A 23132-nucleotide genomic window follows, 5' to 3' on the forward strand; every position below is an offset into this window, starting at 1 on the left:
CAAACTTCTTCCATTTAAGGATTATGGAGGCCACTGTGCTCTTAGGAACCTTGAGTACTGCAGAAATTCTTTTGTAAACTTGGCCAGATCTGTGCCTTGCCACAATTCTGTCTCTGAGCTCCTTGGCCAGTTCCTTTGACCTCATGATTGTCATTTGGTCTGACATACACTGTGAGCTGTGAGGTCTTATATAGACAGGTGTGTGCCTTTCCAAGTCAAGTCTTATCAGTTTAAACACAGCTGGACTCCAATAAAGGAGTAGAACCATCTCAAGGAAGATCACAAGGAAATGGACAGCATGTGACTTAAATATGAGTGTCTGAACAAAGGGTCTAAATCAGTATTTCCCAAACTCCAGTCCTCACGGCTCCCAACAGGTCATGTTTTCAGGATTTCCACAGTGCTACACAAGGGAGAACCCCTGATACTTCCATCACCTGTGCACTACTAAGGAAATTCTGAAAACATGACCTGTTGGGGTCCGGGAGGACTGGAGTTTGCGAAACACTGGTCTAATATTAATGACCATGTGATATTTCAGTTTTTCTTTTTTAACAAAAAATGCAACAATTTCTACATTTCTGTTTTTTTTCAGTCAAGATGGGGTTCAGAGTGTACATTAATGAGAAAAAAAAGAACTTTCTTGAATTTACCAAATGGCTGCAATGAAACAAAGAGTGAAAAATTAAAAGGGGCCTGAATATTTTCCGTACCCACTGTAAATGCTGATATTGCATCATTTAGGAGGCTAAACTGCTATGAGTGGTGCAGGCAGTGCCGGGTGGTGTTAGCTGTGACAATCAGCTGACACCCAGCGCCGATCACACGCACACAGCCTCTATGACTGCAAATTCGCCTGAACGTACTCAGTACGTCCAAGGTCGGAAAGCACTTCCTAACCAGGAAGTACGGAGTATGTCCAAAGTCGTGAAGAGGTTAAGCAATGAAGATAATTATATCTTATTTTGCCTTTACAACATTTGCGGTACATATGAAAGGAGATGGACATATTGCCCCGTTTCCCCGTGACAAAATAAGTATATTGTTACAATGTGTAATGTGAGTAGTGATATGCATTGATATTGTTTATATGTGTAGAGACTGGTGTTGTTAGTGACAAGGCTGTATTCTGCCCAGCAAGAGGTAGTTGACAGGGACAAAAAGAGGTAATGTTTAGGACTAGTGCAGAGTGGGAGCGGCTAAGCTGAAGGAACAAAGAAAGTTTCCGGTGAGAAGGCAAGATAGAGCCTGGAGTGCATAGAGAAAGGAGCTAAGGTTCAATGTGACTAGTGCCACTTTCTTGGGTGTGAGGAGACCAAGAGGAAAGGGATAATGTAGGGGCCATTCTACTATATGGAGAGATATTTGGGAGCATTTGTACTTTATGGAGGGCTATGTGGGGGCCATTACAGTGTTTGTAGGGCTGTATGAAGGCCAATTATAATGTTTGAAGGGCTGTGTGGGGTCCATTATACTATGTCTCTGTATGTACAGTATGTGCTCTGTCCATGCATGTGTTGATATGCATGTGTTGATATGCATGTGCTCCATCCATGCATGTGTCAGTATGTGCTCTGTGTATACATGCATCTGTATGTATGTGCCTCATGTATATGTGTGTGTATGCTATGTGAATATACATGTGTATAACATGCAGTTTGTGTATACAGTATGTGTGTGTCACATACTGTGGGTGTTTAATATCCACATTTATAGATATTGGTAGCACAGACGGGAGTCCATAGGTGTAAACATCAGCAATTGCCCAGCAAATGAGCAAAATGCTGCCTATTTTCTATGCCGGAACAAAAATCATTGTTTTCAGCAGCATATCGCCAGCTGTAAATTGCAGATGTGCTGCTGATAACATTATATGTATGGGGATAGATTGATCTATTAGGGATCATTCTATCCCCTTCATTCTTCCTCAGCAGGTGTAAAGTGACCGGGAAACAAGAACTGAAGGACTTCAATATTGTCGTTTGCGGTCATTTAATGGCCAGAACTCAGCCCATGTAAATGCAATGTAAATGTTTCTGTGTAATGGTACAATATATTAGCATTTGGGCCCCACTTTTTCCCATTTGTCTAAAACGGGCCTTCTTCCGTCAGTAGTGTGGTCACAAGATGTTGAGCCAAGATTGGATAGGCGCCAGGAGGAGCAGAAAATGGCGGCTAGTAAATATAATAGGAGCAGGGAACTTACATTATAGATACCACTTCAGTGGTGAAATAGAAAAACCGCTGGAGTGGTGCTTAAAGATACTTAAAAATACTGGTGACATATAAGAGGCGAGTTTATGAGGAAGGGAGAAGAGGGATTGTTCATTTGGTTTGTTATACAATATGAAAATATGGTCATTATAATGTTAGCTGGTTTGTTCTCTAACCAGGGAACAGCTAATAATTCATCTTTATTCATATATTGATATCATTTGACTTAATAAAAATTAGCAGGGGATGAGGTTGGTAGGATGAGCTTCGCAGGGGCCTGGTCTACTGAATTGGCTGTCAGACCAGGATCCTGCTAATCATTTTGCTCAAATTTACAGGAGAGTGATGTAATTTGACATCAACTGAATGCTGGAGGGGGCTGAAGACACCAGAGTGATGTTGTTGTAATGCGGCTTGGGATGGTAGCCGTGGGCAAGTTACTCGTCTCTTAGGCCCCGATACGATACATGATCCTGGCTGGGTGTGTGGACTTGTGCTGTGGGAGCGTTACGCCCTTGCAGGCCGCATGTAACTGATAATTTGGGTCTGCCAGGACCAGGTGTTTGACAATTCGATGAGGGAGACCACCAGTCAAAAATAAACTTTTTTCTCAACAATAACTTGGGAGAGATTATATACAGGAAATAGCGGGCACATATCTTGATGAACATTTCCTTTACAATACAGAGCATTTTTCACACACACAGTATCAATTCTTTCCTGTTTTTTTTATTCTCTGTCTTCAATATTCTTATGCACTTCACCACAGCCCAGCTCACTATTACAGTCCAGTTAGTAAGAGTCCTATTGTCAACCTTCTTTCCCTTCTGGGGAACTATGGTGCCTGTATGGACGGTACTTATTTTCTCTTCTACTGGCGCCCTTGATCTCCAGCCCAGAGCACTCTCTTCATCTAGCATATTCCATCCTGTCTAGGCCCGCTACCTTTAGGAGTTATAAACTCTGGGCCGTACTGCTAGGCGTCCAGTCCCAGAACCTGTCTCCGGTAACTCACTCTGTCTCTTAGTCACTCTTCCTCGTTTTTGCTCTGGATTACCCTATCCCTTTCTCCCAGTCTCCTCTCACTACTAGGGACACCCATGAAATATGACACTAACACTAGAACTTAGGCTGGTCTTTATCCTCACAGGAAACTGTCTGTGTTCCTTCAGCTTGGCCTTTTGCACTCTGGGCTTGTCCCAAATATTAACTTTCACTGTCCCTACTGTCAAACAACACACAATATCAGCATTAGTAACACAAGTCACAATTCACATTACACATTAAAACAGCACTTGTTTCTTCAAAGGGGGACTTGGGCAGCATGTCCATCTCCCCACAATGTCAGCATGGGATTGTAGATTGGTGGATTCTGAATGGTAGTAAGTAATATAATTTACATCAGACTTTAAGTTACAAGAGTCTGAAAAGAAGGGAGTAATGTTGTTTACAAGGGACTGTATGCTGGAGGAATCTAAAGGAAGGGATTTACGTATTTTTTTTTACATAAGACGATATGCCGGAGGTACCCGAAGGGAGAGGAGTGATGTTGTTTATGTAAGAGGAAGGAATTATATTATTTACATCGGACTGTATGTTAGTGTAAGGAGGTAGACCAGACCGCGGGTACATGCATGCCGGGTCCGGAACTGAAAGGGATACATCCTCTGTTCCCAGGGGGAAGCTTTAAGGAGGTGGACATTCTTCTGCACCAGAGGGGAAGCACTTGCAAGACGGAGCTTCCTGCTGACAGAAGGGGGTGGGGAAAGCCGTTGGAGAGCACGCAGCGTCGGGGACAAAAAGGGAAAAAGCGCGTGAAGCCAGTCAGTTAGACGCCGGCGGATAGCAGAGCGGAGGAGAGCAGTGAGCGGCGCTCTGGGCTGCCCCTTCCCCCACCTGAGAGTACCAGAACTGTGAGCGGCCATGCGGCTGCCATCCAGGAGGAAAGGAGCTGTAGTGCTGGCGGGATTAGTGTGCCAGCAGAGCTGTGCAGAGCTATGTGCACAGAGCAGAGCCGGGGCAGGAAAGCCGAGTGGTGAGTTGGGTGCAGTATCTGCTGACAGGGCAGAGCGTGCCGTGCATATAGCCCGACCCGAGAGAACTCCTTTACATAGGCCCACCAATGATGTACTACTAGATGACAGACTCCCTCCATCCTCCACGACTGGAGGAGACGCAGAATTGAGATCGGGTACTGTATCAGGTGTGTGACGCCAAGAGAGGCAGGTGACTAGGCCCAAGCCCTGTCACTCAGAACCAGTGTACGCCGCAGACTGAAGCCTCGCTCCGGCGGTCTCATATGTTGGACTTAGTACCGTGCCAGACACACGTGGGCACGGGAAAGTGACTGCCTCCTGAAATACATCACGTGCTGCTGTTGTAGGTGCCATTGTTGAATCCCCGCTCACCACAGATGACCTCAAAACATCATGTGACATCACAGAAGAAGACTACAGTCTTATAAGTTTCACCCCTTTAATTCTGAACTCTCGTTCATCCCTTTCCTACCCTGCCACTGTCCCAGTTCTGCCCCATTTCCTACCACCACTCTGTAACCCACTAGTCCCTGCGTGGAGTGCATTTATTGTTAAATAAATACTTTAACTCTTGATGTGCCTCCTGTCCCACTTTCCTGCAGATTATTACTTATATTTTATATTATATTTTTTGGGGTGTTGCATTGTATTCTATGAGGTGGGCTGTATTATATTCTATGAGAGGGGGCTGCATTATATTCTTTGAGGGGGGGCTACATTATTTTATGAGGGGGGCTGCATTATATTCTATGAGGGGGGCTACATTATATTCTATGAGGGGGCTACCCCAATCCCTGCTACATAATTAAGACGTGTACTACCTTATATTATACCCTGATATTAGCGTGTTTTACCGGACAATTGATGGTCTTGTATTTATTTCTATGTAGCTACATAGTGGGCCCCAAGAATGATTTTCTCTGGTGGGCCCAAGGTGCTCCAGTCCAACTCTGGCTACGTCAGAAATAGTGACGTTTTGCACACTGCACATTTTTGCTGCCTCCAAAATGCTGTGTTCTAATTCCCGCATTTGTTTGTCAGTACATGCGGATTCATCGCATGTAATTACATTCAATTTGTCAAAATCCGCTACAGAAATTGAAATGCTGCGGCTCGTAAACTTTATGGAGCAGTGAATAGAAGCACAGTGGGATTTCTATAAATCCTATCCACTGTGCTTCAAATGTAGGACACAGCATTTTGGGCGCAGCCCTCAGCCTCCCAGAAATGGTACATTCATAAGATGCGCCAAATCTGGCACTTAACCTCTGCTCTTCCCACTTGCCCTGGGGTGATGGCAAGTAGGGTAATAGGGTTGGGGATTATTTTAGATGTTTTATGGCTGCTGACATCAAGTCCAGGGGTTTGTAATGGCGAGGTGTCTATAAGACACCCCCATTACTAATCCTATAGTCGTATTGTAAAAAATACACAGCCAGAATAAAGTCATTTAATTGAAAGAAAGACACAGACTGCTTTATTTGGAATAAACACTCCCCACCCTCTTTTTCCCATTTATTGCTGTAAAATTAAAAATAATAAAACACCATATTCCTTACCTGTCAGCCGATAACCATTTGTCCCACGAAGAACTCCAGCTCTGCTACATCTGGATTGCATGGCTAACCGTTGGCATGATGCAACCTCTCAGCCATGAATCCTGGAGACACTGAGCTGAGCTTGGAATGCAGCTTCAGTGACGAGCGGTAAGGTCATAGAGATTACCGCCGATCACTGCCAGCTGTTGTCACGCTCAGTTCAGTGTGAGCCGGCCGATGAACTGTGGTAACCTTTATTACGTCATGGCGATAACTGTGAGAAATTTCACATGGTCCGTGTGAAAAGTCTGACGTGCGCATCACCATTAAATACAATGGGTGTGCATGTGTCTGTATTTGCAGTCCTTAGAAAATGGACCACATAAGGACACAAACAAAGGATGAAGGGGGCCTAAGTGTGGGTGCATGGTAAGTACATTAGAATGTGAGACATATTGGTAACAGAAACAGGTAGATGTGATCTGAATACTTTATGGATAATGTATGTAGTATAATAACAATTAAATCCATGGAATTGTATTGCTGATTGGTGTTTTCTATTTTCTCATTCCATACAGATGATAGATATGATGTACTTTGTGATCATCATGTTGGTAGTTCTGATGAGTTTCGGTGTGGCAAGGCAATCCATTCTCTTTCCCAGCGAAGAACCGTCATGGAAATTGGCAAAAAATATTTTTTATATGCCTTATTGGATGATCTATGGTGAAGTCTTTGCTGATCAGATAGACCGTAAGCAAGTCCTTTATGATTCTCTGTACTTATGTAGGAATTTAAAGTTGCTCAAGTAAATTTTAACAAGTTTAGACCTGTGGACCCAATACGTTGCTATGGAAAGGACAATTCCTAAAATGTTAGGAGCATCGCGTAATATATATTCCTCTTTCCTCGTGTATTATATAGACAATAATTTTATTAATTATGAAAACATGACAATTTTCAGAGCATTTGAATCTCTGTTAGAATAAGTACCTACCCTCTCATTTACCATGCTTTTATAGAATTAATCTAAGCGTACTGACCTGAAAGGAAAGCAGATCATTTAAATGACCTACTGTCAACAATCTCTTATAAAAGTCTTTTTTATTCTTACCATCAAGAGTGTGCCTGATAGGGGGAAGCACTGTTACAGATTTTGCCTTGGAGACAAGAATCTGTCACCTGGTTTTGTTGCTCCATCTAAAACCAGCATGATGTGGGGGCCCTGATTCCAGTGATGTATCACATATTGGATACAGCAGTTGTGAAAAAAACATAGTTTTATCAGTTGCAGATGTTCCAGTCCTCTGACTGCTGAGCTGTGTATAACCCTGCCCACACCACTGATTGGCAGCTTTCTTTCTATGCTCTGCATAGGCAGAAAGAATGCCAATAAGTGGTGGGGGTGAGGTTATATAGAGCTTATGAATGTGGAGGACTACATGGCAGCAGGTTTATTAGTCCTTAAGAAATAATCTCCTGTTGATAAAACAGTGATTTTATCCAAACTACAGCAAGCAGCCCAGTAAGTCACACATTGCTGGGATCAGGGTCTCTGTCTCTACATTATGCTGCTCTTAGATTAGCTGTCAAAAAACCTTTGACAGATTAAGTTAAGTTTCCATCAGATTTGTCACCAGATTCATTACTTAGGTTGAGCTCCAAACTGGGGTTTCTTGGACACACCAGAGGAAAAGGTTCTGAGGGCTCACCTTTCCATCTACACGGAACCAACGACCTTTGTACAGTATGTCCACCATAAATTGCAGAATCCATGTTGTTATTGCTACACATCTCATCCACAGTGATAAATGATTCTCTCCAAACTCTGAAAAGGGTTGTCTTCTGCTCGGTTTTTGGGGCCCACTGATATGTGAAATGGTGGGCCTGCTCAACTTGTTTCATCAATGAAAGGTAGAAAGTGCTATGCTCAAGTGTTTTAATAAGGCCCATGGATTTTGAATGGAGCACAAGGATGCATGTTTAACAACCGCTACCTTCGGAGTAGCAAAATCCATGTTCTAGTGATCATATGTCCTACATCAATAAGCAGGAAAATGGAGAACGTAAAAATGTTATGATGCATGACATATGACTTGTTCTCACTCTTGGACTTATTCAAGAGATAAAAGCTCCATTATTTTCTTCTGGTATTAAATAGAAATTTAGATGTCCCTGGCCCAAGCTTTATCCCATTGCTCTCATAGCTGCAGCTACTCTTGTCCAAATGGTTTTCTCGTTTTCTTACTTTCGGTTGAATGTGTGCCTAGAAACGCCTGTGTAAGATGAATCTCAATAAAGCACAGAGCTGAGTACGAAGAGGTGCATGCGGTGCTGTAATGTATTCAGTCATGGGATAGACGTATTACTTAACCTGTGTATGAGGACATCACATTTTTAGCTCTCAGCTATTACTGTGATAACCCATTCATATTCATAGCACAACCCCCTGATTGCCAAACTACTAACCTCATCATGGCTTACAGCCAACCAAAGGGTGAAGGATGCCCCATTTTATTCCAGCCGTCTGGCTTTACGTTGATAACTAAATAGAAATGTTTCAGGCAGAACTGATGAGACAGTAAAACCATCTCCTGTGGTGCTCTGCGAAACATGAAAGAGCTCCCATTATCAATGAACAGTCATGTGCTATTATATTATTAGTTCTCCATTAGGTTCCTGATATTTAGATTGATTTTCAGACTCTAGGGGTGCTTCTCAGGCCATGTGTTAATGAGTTATTTTAACTTTTATTTCAGAAATAAATATATTTATTGATTCCAGGGGTTACGTACCATATACAAATATAAAATATGGTGAACAAACTAACAATGACAGACTGATACAGAGGGAAGAGGGCTCTTGTGGGCAACAATTCTACAGGATAATGGGGAAGGAGACAGTAGGTTAGGGCTGCTCTGGTATTGATGAGGTGGCAGAAGGGTCATTACTGGTGTAGGCTTTCTCGAAGAGATGGGTTTTCATGTTCTGTCTGAAGGATCCGAGTGTTGGCAGATAGTCGGATGTGTTGGGACACAGAACTCCAGAGGATGGGGAATATTCGGGAGAAATCTTGGAGGTACTTGGATGAGGAGAGTATAAGTGTGGAGGAGAGAAGGAGGTCTTGGGAGGACTGGAAGATATTAGGAGATTAGTTTGGAGATATACCAAGGAGACAAAATATGGACAGATTTGTAGGTCAGTGTTTGCAGTATGAATTGGATACTTTGGGGAATTGGGAGCCAATGAAGAGATTAGCAGAGGGTTTAAGTGGAGGAGTAGCAAGGAGAGAGGAGGATCAAGCCCCCGTCACACTAAGCGAGGTCGCTAGCGAGATCGCTGCTGAGTCACAAGTTTTGTGACGCAACAGCGACCTCAGTAGCGATCTCGCTATGTTTGATACGTAGCAGCGACCAGGCCCCTGCTGTGAGATCGCTGGTCGTGTTGGAATGGCCTGGACCTTTTTTTGATCGTTGAGGTCCCGCTGGGTAGCACACATCGCTGTGTTTGACACCTTACCAACGACCTCGTTGACTACAACGTCACACAGGACGTCCCTCATCGAGGTCTGAATCGTCATAATAGCTGCCATGTGACATCGTTGTACAGGTCGCTACAGGTCGCAGAGTTATGGATGACTGGAGAGGTGTGAAACAGCAGGGAGGCCATAAAGGAGGATATTACAGTTGTTGTGGTGGGAGATGATAAGGGCATGAGATAACATTTTAGTAGTTTCAGGGTTGGGGAAAGGATGAATTCGGGAATTATTTTTTTTTATCTGTAATTTTTATTCAATTTTGTAACATTAATATTAGAAAACAAAAAGTCCAACAGTTACAATCAGACAAGTCTATGTATAAACATGTTTAAGCATCTTCATAGGAAGGAAAAAAAGGGAAAGCATCAAGAAAGAAGCATGACAAATTAAAATGTAAGTTAGCACTTTCCCCCATAAAATGACAAACCTCAATGCATAGAGAAACAAAAAATTCTAAATTTCAAGTAAATATCCAAAGAAGTTATACTTGGCAACTCTTTTGTCTAGCTACTTCCCCGAGTCCACACCACAGAACTTAATCAATGGACGATAAATATATGTAGAGACAAGACAGACACAAATTTCAATTTTTGCAGATGACACTAAACTCTGCAGGGTAATCAATACAGAGGAGGACAATTTTATATTACAGGAGGATTTATGTAAACTAGAAGCTTGGGCTGATAAATGGCAAATGAGCTTTAATGTGGATAAATGTAAGGTCATACATTTGGGTAGAAGTAATAAGATGTATAACTGTGTACTTAATTGTAAAATACTGGGCAAAACTGTCACTGAAAAAGACATGGATGGGAGTATGGGTGGACGACAAACTCACATTTAGTGGCCAGTGTCAGGCAGCTGCTACAAAGGCAAATAAAATAATGGGATGCATTAAAAGAGGCATAGATGCTCATGAGGAGAACATAATTTTACCTCTATACAAGTCACTAGTTCGACCACACTTAGGGTATGTGTCCACGTTCAGGAAACGCTGCGTTTTTGACGCTGTGTTTTTCCGCAGCGTCAAAAACGCAGCGTCCAGATGTTACAGCATAGTGGAGGGGATTTCATGAAATCCCGACTCCACTATGCGTTAAAAAACGCATGCGTTTTTGCCGCGAAAACGCATGCGCGGTGCGTTTTTTCAAAACGCAGCATGTTGCTACAATGAGCAAAACACGCAGGCACACCGCAGGTGACCTGCCAGTGACCTCAGGTGCAGTTTTGGTCAGGATTTTACTTGCATAAAATCCTGACCAAAGCCTGAAGCAATCCTGAACGTGGACACATACCCTTAGAATACTGTGCACAGTTCTGGTCTCCGGTGTATAAGAAAGACATAGCTGAACTAGAGCGGGTGCAGAGAAGAGAGACCAAGGTTATTAGAGGACTGGGGGGTCTGCAATACCAAGACAGGTTATTACATTTGGGGTTATTTAGATTGGAAAAACGAAGGCAAAGGGGTGATCTTATGTTAATGTATAAATAGCAACCAATAGGTAGCAGGATCTAGAGCCACCTCCACATACAAAACCCTTCGTATCAAATCTTTCTTCTGGAATTATTCTTTTAGTTTGAAGGCAGTAGGAGGCGGTGAGAGCTTGGATGTGCCATTTGAAGGAAAGGGCAGAGTCATTCTGTAATATATTTCATCAGAGAAATTATTATTATTATTATACATTTTTATAGCGCCATTTATTCCATGGCGCTTTACATGTGAAAAAGGGGGCAAATATAGACAAATACATTACACATGAGCAAAAATCAAGGCGCACAGATACATAAGGAGGGAGGACCCTGCCCGCGAGGGCTCACAGTCTGCGGGGGATGGGTGAGGATACACTAGGAGAGGGTAGAGCTGGTTGTGTGGTGGTTCAGTAGGTTGAGAAATCAGCTTTTTTAACCTTCTGAATTGATTTTTCTCTCTCAGTGCCTGGGTAAAATCTGTATTTGGTGAAGACAAATTAAATTATCACATTGTTGAGGTATAACATTACAGTTGGTGCTTTTAAAATTCTATGGAGGTGGACAAGGATGAGCTAGAAGCAGACACAGGCATGCTGCTGTAAGTTCTCTTGAAGCAACAGTTTCAGTTCTCCATAGAACTATCATTTCCTATCTGAGTAATAGGAAAGACTGTATTCCCTGAAGACTATTTTTATCAGGAGATTGAGAATTTTGAGAGTGACTGATCAGTGACTGAGAAACAAGTGGATTTCTGTAATAAGATATATAACAATGTTGATTATTTTCACATGTACTAATGATTCATGGAAAAAAAACAGTTACTCTTTAAGAAATGTGTGCCTTACAACAAGGCTCTATGATAAGAGCTCTTCTTAAAATAGCCTTTTACGAGGTAAACATGTTGGCTTCAGAATCACGATATCCCGAGTTACTTACAATGCTGTATTACACTGCAGCCTTTTTCTCAGCAAGAAAAATCAAATGATCCTTGCAAAATCATGTAAACGCCTTGCCATATAGTAAGAGTAAGACACCAAGAGTAAGACATTTCCAAGAGAAACACTGAATGAAGTTTATATAGTGCTAACATTGTAGTCATGGTCTCCTCAGCTCCACATACTTGCTGCAGGACAAGATCTCCTGGCAAGAACTTGTGAAATGTCAACATATAATAACTATGACATTAATCTAGGTCATCATAGCAGGCTGTGCAGACCTTTGGAAGAAAAGAGAGCACAATGTACCTGGTACTGAGGACAGGGAATAAAGGCAGGAAGCCAATGTGCTGAGAGGTGAAAACAGAAGCTTTTTGTGGGCTATTAAGGTACAGATGGACCATGCTGAGCTTTCTAGGCTTCATTATGTAAAATATGTACAAGTAGAAGAGACACATTTGCACGGACCTGTATTTCATACATGGCAGCCATGCTGTAAGCTTGGAACAGTATTACGTTGTGATGTTCCTTGCTAGCAACAAGCACTGAAGACATATTCTATGCCTCGTACATTCTCACATCACCCCCCTTCTGTCTTCAGTCTGGAGCCAGCTTCTGATAATTAAAAGCAGAATGTAATTATGTTTTCACTTTTCCTGAATTTTGCATCCTGTGCGGATCACTTGGCATATACTTACCCCACTCTGGTAGACTCAGACCTTCACCACCATTTTATACAGTATCTCTCTTCTACTGATGGCAAGTACGGCGAGTACAAGACTGACAGTTCATACTCCAATACTTAAAACTGAAATTGCAACCCCAAGAAGGAAAAGTTGTGGAATCGATAGACACGTTAATGATATGCAAATGATGAAAAATGTAAACAAAATTCTCAAAATATCTCGATTTATTCAGTGTCGAGTAGTGATGAGCGAGTATGCTCGTTAGTCGAGTTTCTCCGAGCATGCTCGGTTTGTCTCCGAGTATTTCAGCATGCTCTGAGATTTAGTTTGTCGACGCAGGTGCATGATTTGTCTAGCAGCCGCAAATCATGCAGCTGCATCTACATAAACTAAATCTCTGAGCACGCCAAAATACTCGGAGACAACCCGAGCATGCTCTGAGAAACTAGAGTAACGAGAATACTCATTCATCACTAGTGTCGAGTAAAAGTGCAATGCGCAGAAATACATAAACTTTCACACCTCGACATGCTATCAGTTAAGGTATTAAAGGAACAGTCTGTTGCAAATCAATAAGTCTGCAATCACTCTGTGCGCTGCGGGGATTCGCAGGTTTCAGATGTGGAACCGGAGGGTATGTGTGCGTTATGCATACTCCCGGCCAGTGGGCGTTGCATCGCTCATACACTTTTATGGAGCAAGGACATGCCCACTTGTTGGCCACACCCACTGGCCAGCCATGTCACTAGACGGGGCTCGGCCTCGCTCCATACAACTATATGGAGCTAGGCCATGCCCACTGGCCGGGAGTATGTATAATTCATATATATCCTCTGGTTCTGGGTTTGAAACCGGTGAATCCCCCTTTAATGGTTGCCTGAGGAATGTCCTTCCACACTGAATGCACTTGAGCATGGAAATCATCAAGATCTGCTGCTGGCTGCTCCCTTTATAATTTTGCTTTTTCCATTTTCAGTATTGAGCTCTGTCTATCTATTTCATATCTATCTATCTACAGTTGAAACCAGAAGTTTACATACACTATATAAAAATTCACACATGCATGTTTTTCTCAAGATCTGACATGAAATCAGAATAAACCTTTCCTGTTTTAGGTCAATTAGGATTACCATAATTATTAATATTTGCAAAATGCAAGAATAATGAGAGTGAAAATGTTTTAAGGCATTTTTATTATACTCCAAAGTCAAAAGTTTACATACACTAAGATTACTATGTCTTTAAACAATTCTGGACTGCCCATATGATAATGTCATGTGTTTGGGAGCTTCTGATAAGTTGTTTGTCAACATCTGAATTAATTAGAGACACACCTGTGGATGTATTTTAATGTACACTTGAAAAACACTGCTTCTTTGTGTAGCATCACGGGAAAGTCTCAAGAAATCTGCCAAGATATCAGGAAGAGAATTATGGACTTGCACAAGTGTGGCTCATCCTTGAGTATAATTTCAAGATACCTGAAGGTGCCTCGTTCATCTGTACAAACAATTATACGCAAGTACAGACAAGATGGGAATATTCAGCCATCATACCGCTCAGGAAGGAGACAGGTTCTGTGTCCCAGAGATGAACGTGCTTTGATGCGACATGTGCATATCAACCCAAGGACAAAAGTAAAAAATCTTATGAAGATGATGATGGAAACTGGTAAGATTTTGTCAATATCAACAGTGAAATGAGTACTGTATCAACATGGGCTGAAAGGTTACTCTGCCATGAAGAAACCATTACCCCAAAAGAAACATTAAAGAGCCAGATTAATGTTTGCATATGCACACAGGAAAAAAAGACCTTAATTTTTTGAGACAAGTCCTGTGGTCTGATGAAACTAAAATTAAACTATTTTGGCATAATGACCATCGTTACGTTTGGAGGAAAAAGGGAGAAGCTTGAAAGCCTAAGAATACCATCCCAACCCCATCATGTTGTGGGGTTGTTTTGCTGCAGGATGGACTTGTGCACTTCACAAAATAGATGGCATCATGAGAAAAGACGATTATGTGGCAATACCAAAGCAATATTTCAAGACATCAGCCAGGAAGTTAAAGCTTGGGCGGAAATGGGTCTTCCAAATGGACAATGACCAGAAGCATACTGCCAAAATGGTAACAAAATGGCTTAAGGATAACAAAGTCAATGGAGTGGCCATCACAAAATTCTGATCTCAATCCAATTGAAAATTTATGGGCAAAGCTGAAAAGGCAGTGTGAGCAAGGCGACCTATAAACCTGGATCAGGTACACTAGTTTTGTCAAGAGGAATGGGCCAAAATTCTGACCAACTATTGTGTGAAGCTTGTGGAAGGATATCCCAAACGCTTGACTCAAGTCATTCAGTTTAAGGGCAATGGTATCAAATACTAATGAAGTGTATGTAAACTTTTGACTTTACAGTAAGTAATAAAAATGCCTTAAAACATGCCTCTCTCTCTCATTAGTCTGGTATTTGGCAAATAGTAATAATTATGGTAATTCTAATTTACCTAAAATGGGAAACGTTTATTCTGATTTCATGTCAGATATTGAGAAAAACATGCATATGTACCTCAAAAGTTTACATACCCCGGTCGAATTTTTGCCTTCTTGGCCTTTTTTCAGGGAATATGAATGCTAACATCAAAATTTTTTCTCCACTCATGGTTAGTGGTTGGGTGGAGCCTGTTATTGTCAAACTTCTGTGTTTTCTCTTTTTAAATCATAATGACAACCCAAAACATCCAAATGACCCTGATCAAAAGTTCACATATCCTGGCAATTTTGGCCTGATAACATGCACATATGTTCACACAAATGGGTTTGAATGGGTATGAATGGCTACTAAAGGTAATATCCTCACCTGTTACCTGTTTGCTTGTAATCAGTGTGTGTGTATAAAAGCTGAGTGAGTTTCTGGGGTTCAGACAGACTCTTGCATCTTTCATCCAGCCACTGACGTTTCTGGATTGTGAGTCATGGGGAAAGTAAAAGAATTGTCAATGGATCTACGGGAAAAGGTAGTTGAACTGTATAAGACAGGAAAGGGATACAAAATATATCCAAAGAATTGATAATGTCAGTCAGCAGCGTTCAAACTTTGATTAACAAATGGAAAATCAGGGTCTCTCTAAAAACAAAACCACGGTCAGGTAGACCAACAAAAATTTTGTCCACAAGTGCCAGGAAAATTGTTTGGGGTGCAAAGAAAAACCCACAAATAACATCAGCTGAAATACTGGACTCTCTGAAAAAAAGCGGTGTGGCTGTTTCAAGATGCACAATAAAGAGGCACTTGAAGAAAAATGGGCTGCATGGTTGAGATGCCAGAAGAAAGCCATTACTGCGCAAATGCCACAAAGTATCTCACCTACAATATACAAAACAGCACAGAGACAAGCCTTAAATTTTCTGGAACAAGGTAATTTGGAGTGATGAGACAAAAATTTTACTTTTTGGCCACAATCATAAACGTTACATTTGGAGAAAGGTCAACAAGGCAAGGCCTATCATGAAAGGAACACCATTCCTACTGTAAAGCATGGAGGTGGATCATCAATGTTTTGGGGATGTGTGAGCTACAAAGGCACAGGAAACTTGCTCAAATTTGAAGGAAAGATGAATGCAGCACGTTATCAGCAAGTACTGGAGGCAAATTTGCAATCATCAATCCGGAATCTGCGCATGGGACATTCTTGGACATTCCAGCATGACAACAATCCAAAACACAAGGCCAAGTTGACCTGTCATTGGCTACAGCAGAAGAAAGTGAAGTGGCCATCTCAGTCTCCTGACCTCAATATCATTGAGCCACTCTGGGGAGATCTCAAGCGTGAAGTTCATGCTAGACAGCCAAGGAATTTACAGGAACTGTAGGCTTTTTGCCAAGAAGAGTGGGCAGCTTTACCATCTGAGAAAATAAAGAACCTCATCCACAACTACCACAAAATACTTCAAGCTGTCATTGATGTTAGAAGGGGTAATACACGGTATTAAAAAATGGGGTATGTAAACTTTTGATCAGAGTCATTTAGATGTTTTGGGTTGTCATTATAATTTAAAAAGAGAAAACAGAGTAGTTTGACGACAAATAGCTTCACCCATCCACTAACCACGAGTGGAGAAAAAGATGTTGTCATTCATATTCGCTGAAAAAAGGCCAAGAAAGCAAAAATTCTGCAGGGGGATTTACAGTTTTGAGCACAACTGTATATGTACAGTCAGGGGTGTAACTACAACAGGTGCAGAGGTTGTAATCGCACCTGGTGCCTAGGGGGCCCTAAAAGTCCCTTTGGCCTATAGAAAAAGACTATTGCTATTGAAGATTTAAAATATCTGGGGGCCCCATTGGAGCTTTCACATCGGGACCTGGATGGTTTTTTCCACGGCACTTGGGGACACTTGTTTGCCCAAATTTTCAGACGGACTGACCTTCATTTATTTAAGTAATTATGGCCCCTCGTTTTTCTTTACTTAGCTGCTTTTTTCTTGCCATAATGCAAATTCTTAGGGTACCGTCTCACAGTGGCACTTTGGTCGCACGATCCGTGACGTTCCAGCGATATACATACGATCTCGCTGTGTCTGACACGCTACTGCGATCAGGGACCCCGCTGAGAATCGTACGTCGTAGCAGATCGTTTGAAACTTTATTTCGTCGCTGGATCACCCGCTGTCATCTCTGGATCGGCGTGTGTGACACCGATCCAGCGATGTGTTCGCTTGTAACCAGGGTAAACATCGGGTTACTAAGCGCGGCCCTGGCGGCGATGTTTGCCCTGGTTACCATTGTAAATGTAAAAAAAAAAAAACACTACATACTCACATTCCGGTGACTGTCACGTCCCTCGCCGTCAGCTTCCCGCACTGACTGTGAGCGCCGGCTGTAAAGTAAAAGCAGAGCACAACGGTGACGTCACCGCTGTGCTGTGCTTTATGGCCGGCACTGACACAGTCAGTGCGGGAAGCTGACGCCGGGGGACGTGACAGTCACCGGAATGTGAGTATGTAATGTTTTTGTTTTTTTTACATTTACAATGGTAACCAGGGTAAACATCGGGTTACTAAGCGCGGCCCTGCGCTTAGTAACCCGATGTTTACCCTGGTTACCTGGGGACTTCGGCATCGTTGGTCGCTGGAGAGCTGTCTGTGTGACAGCTCTCCAGCGACCACACAACGACTTACCAACGATCACGGCCAGGTCGTATCGCTGGTCGTGATCGTTGGTAAATCGTTTAATGTAACGGTACCCTAACAGTCTGTTCAGTAGGACTATCAGCTGTGTATCCACCAGACTTCTGCACAACACAACTGATGGTCCCAACCCCATTTATAAGGCAAGAAATCCCACTTATTAAACCTGACAGGGCACATCTGTGAAGTGAAAACCATTCCCGGTGACTACCTTTTGAAGCTCATCAAGAGAATGCCAAGAGTGTGCAAAGCAGTCATCAAAGCAAAAGGTGGCTACTTTGAAGAACCTAGAATATAAGACATTATTTCAGTTGTTTCACACTTTTTTGTTAAGTATATAATTCCACATGTGTTAATTCAGTTTTGATGCCTTCAGTGTGAATGCACAATTTTCATAGTCATAAAAATGCAGAAAAATCTTTAAATGAGAAGGTGTGTCCAAACTTTTGGTCTGTACTGTATATATATATTATTCATACCCTGTTAAGTTTTACACATTTTTTCAATTTGCACTCACAGTGTTGAAGTTTTTTTATTTTAACTTTATGACATGCAAGCGCAAATTAGCAAGTATTTGTGAATTGTAAAGGAAATGATACTTGGTTCTAATTATTTTACAAATATAAATCTGAAAATGAAATCAATAAAATACACTTTGTGTGTGTAATGAAAAAAATGACAGGGTATGAATACTTTTTCTAGGCATTGTGTATATATTCCACCTAGTATAAATTTGTGGAAGATGTGGAATGGAAGTAATTTTTAGTTTACTTATCTACTTACACTTAGATGTCAGTAAATAAAATGTTCAAGACCAATGTATTTAGAAATATATTTAGATTTGTCTACTTTTGCCTCTTGGAAAAACATCACTAAGAATGGCAATTTCTATTAATACAAATTCAGTATTTTGTGACATGCTATTAAAACCCTCAACAGACTGTACACATGTAGCATAACATCTCCAAACATAGTATCGAAAAATCATGTGTTTTTTTTAAAGCTGGTCAACATATACCGCTCAGCTTGGGAAATGTCGCGCAAAAAGGAGGCAGAAGAAAGGACATCTGAAAGTGGTTTTAAAATATCAGAATGACTTTTTATAAGTAATCATATTGAAAGTCCTTTTTGACCAAACACTTTTGCAGCAAGTGATAGTCAAAACATCTTTTGTGCAGTTTCGAAAAGACTGTCACTGGCTTATTTTTAATTTTATAGAACATGTAAATCATAGAACAGAACAGTTTTCGATGTCTCAATGAGAATAACCTCTTTTAAAAATGGCAACAAAAATGATTCCATTTGTAAGTCTATCATCTCACATAGACAGCTGAGAAAAAGTACTTGCCCCTCACCAAATTTCTTTTATTTTTACTAATTTGTCACATTTTTTCAGGTTATCTAACTAAAACACAACATGAGTAAACAAAAAGAGCAGCTATATCAATCCCTTTATTCAAGATAAAAATGTATTCAAAACCTACACTCACCGGCCACTTTATTAGGTACACCTGTCCAACTTCTTGTTAACACTTAATTTCTAATCAGCCAATCACATGGTGGCAACTCAGTGCATTTAGGCATGTAGACATGGTCAAGACAATCTCCTGCAGTTCAAACCGAGCATCAGTATGGGGAAGAAAGGTGATTTGAGTGCCTTTGAACGTGGCATGGTTGTTGGTGCCAGAAGGGCTGGTCTGAGTATTTCAGAAACTGCTGATCTACTGGGATTTTCACGCACAACCATCTCTAGGGTTTACAGAGAATGGTCCGAAAAAGAAAAAAAATCCAGTGAGCGGCAGTTCTGTGGGCGGAAATGCCTTGTTGATGCCAGAGGTCAGAGGAGAATGGGCAGACTGGTTCGAGCTGATAGAAAGGCAACAGTGACTCAAATCGCCACCCGTTACAACCAAGGTAGGCCTAAGAGCATCTCTGAATGCACAGTGCGTCGAACTTTGAGGCAGATGGGCTACAGCAGCAGAAGACCACACCGGGTACCACTCCTTTCAGCTAAGAACAGGAAACTGAGGCTACAATTTGTACAAGCTCATCGAAATTGGACAGTAGAAGATTGGAAAAACGTTGCTTGGTCTGATGAGTCTCGATTTCTGCTGCGACATTCGGATGGTAGGGTCAGAATTTGGCGTAAACAACATGAAAGCATGGATCCATCCTGCCTTGTATGGAGCATCTTTGGGATGTGCAGCCGACAAATCTGCGGCAACTGTGTGATGCCATCATGTCAATATGGACCAAAATCTCTGAGGAATGCTTCCAGCACCTTGTTGAATCTATGCCACGAAGAATTGAGGCAGTTCTGAAGGCAAAAGGGGGTCCAACCCGTTACTAGCATGGTGTACCTAATAAAGTGGCCGGTGAGTGTATATCAGCAATGTGAAAAAGTAATTGTCACCAGCATAAACCTAATAATTTGTTATGCCACTAACAAATGCAATCAAACAATTGTGATAACTTGTAGAAAGTCTTTTTTGAGCACGTAGCCATAGCATCTTGGTGGGATTAACATGAGGACATTGACTCTGCAAAACCTAAATTTGGTTTCCATTTAGGCCAATCAGTGGTGGACATGCTTCTGTGCTTTGATCAGCTGCGTTACGTAACCCAATTGTGTTTGAGGTTTTGGTCACAGACTGGTAGGCAGACATTATCTTTCTGGATTTTCCGACAGATAACTGAATTTAGAGTTTTCTGAATAATTCACAGAATATTATCTCAAAAGACTTAGGAGTCACCTAACTGTTGGATGGAAGATGAAGTGATCCGCACCTTTTAAACTCTCCCATAGGTACTATTTTTGTCTAGTGTCTTTCGAATCATTTATATTGACCTTGTCTCATCTACTTAAATTGGTAAAATTGCAAATTGCTTGTAAAAACAACAAACATGTCAATGCACCGCTTATTAAAAATCTTCAGTGCCAAGAATGGAAGAATTTTTAATTTTATAGCTCACTGCTCATTGCCTAGTTTACTGGCAACCTCTGCAGCTTATCAGCAGTGGCTCTTCACCTTGGCAAGGAGTGCAGCGCCTGCAAGCTGTTTGCTATCAAACTTGCAAGTGCTGCTCTGAAGTGGCCTGGTTCAGCATCCGAGCAGCTTAAGTGTCCCTATTTTCTACAGTGCTACAAGAGGAAAAGCTGCCTAAATTTGCTATATCGGGGAGCACATAATTATGGCCAGTGGTGTAACCAAGCTGCTGAAATGAACTATCAATCATCAATTGCGCACATCTCCCTGGGAGGCACAAAACCAGAAGGTAGAGGAGTGGTGCACTTCTGAAGACATAGTATTAGAATACCCCTCTAACTGAGACAAATGAGGACTGTAGTTCTTTATATGATCCTCTGGGTTCTTTTGTACCCTCCTGGATGTGACATTGATGTCCTTTTGGTGAAATTTTGGTAGGCCAACCTCCCCCGGGTAGATACACCAGCATTCCAGTTTTCTCCGTAAGAACTTAATGGATCTCCTTGTGGTTCACTGGAGACCAAGAGCCTTTGCAATGACTTCATAACTCTTACTAACCTGGGGAGCAAAGGGGAAATATCATTGGTGCTACCTGTGCAGCCGCACAGGGACCCAAGAGGTAAGGTGGCCCACTTATACCTCCAAAGCAGATGGAATTATGTATTATGAGGAGCTATCAGACTGCAAAGGGCCCATATATATTTGTTGCACAGGGACCCTCTCCTCTGGCTGAGTCCACTTCTTCTGGGCAGCTAAAAAAAAGCTGATTGGTGGAGATGCCAGCTGTTGGACACCCACAGACATGATGTTGATGATCTAACATAATAATAGGTTATGAGTATTGTAAGCTTGGAAACCACTTTTAATGTTCTCTAGATGTTTTTGTACCTGGAAAAATAGTCTCAAAGTAATTTAGAAAAATTACTAATGGTACTTTCATTATTTTGTGGGGCATGTTCTTCTTTCCTTTGAGTGTTGCTCCCTGTTTATGATTGGTCAGCATCATACAGGGAGAAAAAGTACACGCCCCCAGTGAAAACTCTGATAACGTCCAATTGGACTTAAACACAGCTACCTCATTAGGTGCTAAATACTTTTATTGCTAATATCTTTGTGACGGAGAGGTGAAATAAAAATAAATATGTTTTCTTCTGCTCTGCAGCCACTATTACATTGTGTGTCCAGTTCAACGTGAGATATTTGGAGAAGAGTCCTCTTTAAAGGGGTTGTCCAGTACTAGGACAATCCCTTCTTGAACTAAATGTTTGTCCCCGATAAAATAAAAAAACTATGCTCACCTCTCATGCTGATGCCGTTCCAGTGGTGTCAGCACTCCACTCGCTGTACTGGAGCTCTCATGCGGTGTTGTGATGCGTGGTGCCCGGCGCCCTATCAGTGCTGGTGTCACTGTCTCCTCCTGCAGTCCAGACTTCCTCTTCATGTTCAATGCATATGAAGGCAGAGACAGTGACACCAACGCTGATTGGGCACCGGGCACCATGTATTACAACACCGCACGAGAGCTCCGGGTTGTGTGCTGACCCTGCTGGAATGGCGACAACACGGGAGGTGAGTATAATAATTATAATCTTTATTTTTATATAGCGCTAACATATTCTGCAGCGCTTTACAGTTTGTACACATTATCATTGCTGTCCCCGATGGGGCTCACAATCTAAATTCCCTATCAGTATGTCTTTGGAATGTGGGAGGAAACTGGAGTGCCCGGAGAAAACCCACGCAAACATGGATAGAACATACAAACTCTTTTCAGATGTTGTCCAAGGTGGGATTAGAACCCAGGACTCTAGCGCTGCAAGGCTAACTGTGCTAACCACTGCGCCACCGTGCTGCCCAAGTATAGCTTTTTTTTATTTTATGGGGGCCAAATATATTGTTCAAGAAGGGGTTTTCCTAGTTGTTGACGACTCCTTTAAGTAAAAGGATGTCAGAAATTCAATAAATGCTGTTATATTGTAGTAAATCTGTTTTCTAATGTGGTTGCATTTGTTACAGATAAAAACCTTGTGTATTTCAGAAATGTACAGTTCAGATATGGTATGCTAACAGTTGCATTTTTTGTTGTTTTATCTTATATAGTACATAACTAAGCATGCACTTATGCTGACCTCCCATGACTTTTGGATATATATGTAAATGGATATATATATATACCCAACAGCTTCAACTCCCTACTAAGTCTGCTTTTTCCATTTCTACACAGCATTTTAATACAGCTTCAAATATACAGTTTTTCATCAGTTCATTACATAATTTATGTGATTTTACCAAACCAAATGTTGAACCTGGCAGTAAAACACATAACTAAATCCATTGTGAACCATTACATCATTACTTACAAGGAGAACTAATCTCCATCCTTTGAAAAAAAAAGAAAAGAAAAAAATTTACATGTTGTTATAGTAAGCAATGAAATAGGAGAGGAATATGATATATTCAACCACTACAGATATGACAAAAGTAAGCATTATAGCAATCTTCCAGTATGTTACATATATATATATATTATATATTATTT

General features: G+C 41.5%; 1 protein-coding gene across 6 annotated transcripts in view; it reads left to right on the forward strand.

The window, feature by feature from the left end:
* The window catches only part of TRPM3 (transient receptor potential cation channel subfamily M member 3), a 1089849-nt gene that overhangs the window by 1010654 nt on the left and 56063 nt on the right, over positions 1–23132 (forward strand). For all 6 annotated transcript variants that reach the window (XM_077249054.1, XM_077249055.1, XM_077249056.1 and 3 more), the window contains one exon: positions 6367–6541. In XM_077249054.1, the coding sequence (XP_077105169.1) occupies positions 6367–6541 (175 nt within the window). The remainder of the gene's footprint in view (positions 1–6366; positions 6542–23132) is intronic.

The sequence above is a fragment of the Ranitomeya variabilis genome, chromosome 1 (genome assembly GCF_051348905.1).
Source record: "Ranitomeya variabilis isolate aRanVar5 chromosome 1, aRanVar5.hap1, whole genome shotgun sequence".
In the NCBI taxonomy this organism is placed as follows: Eukaryota; Metazoa; Chordata; class Amphibia; order Anura; family Dendrobatidae; genus Ranitomeya; species Ranitomeya variabilis.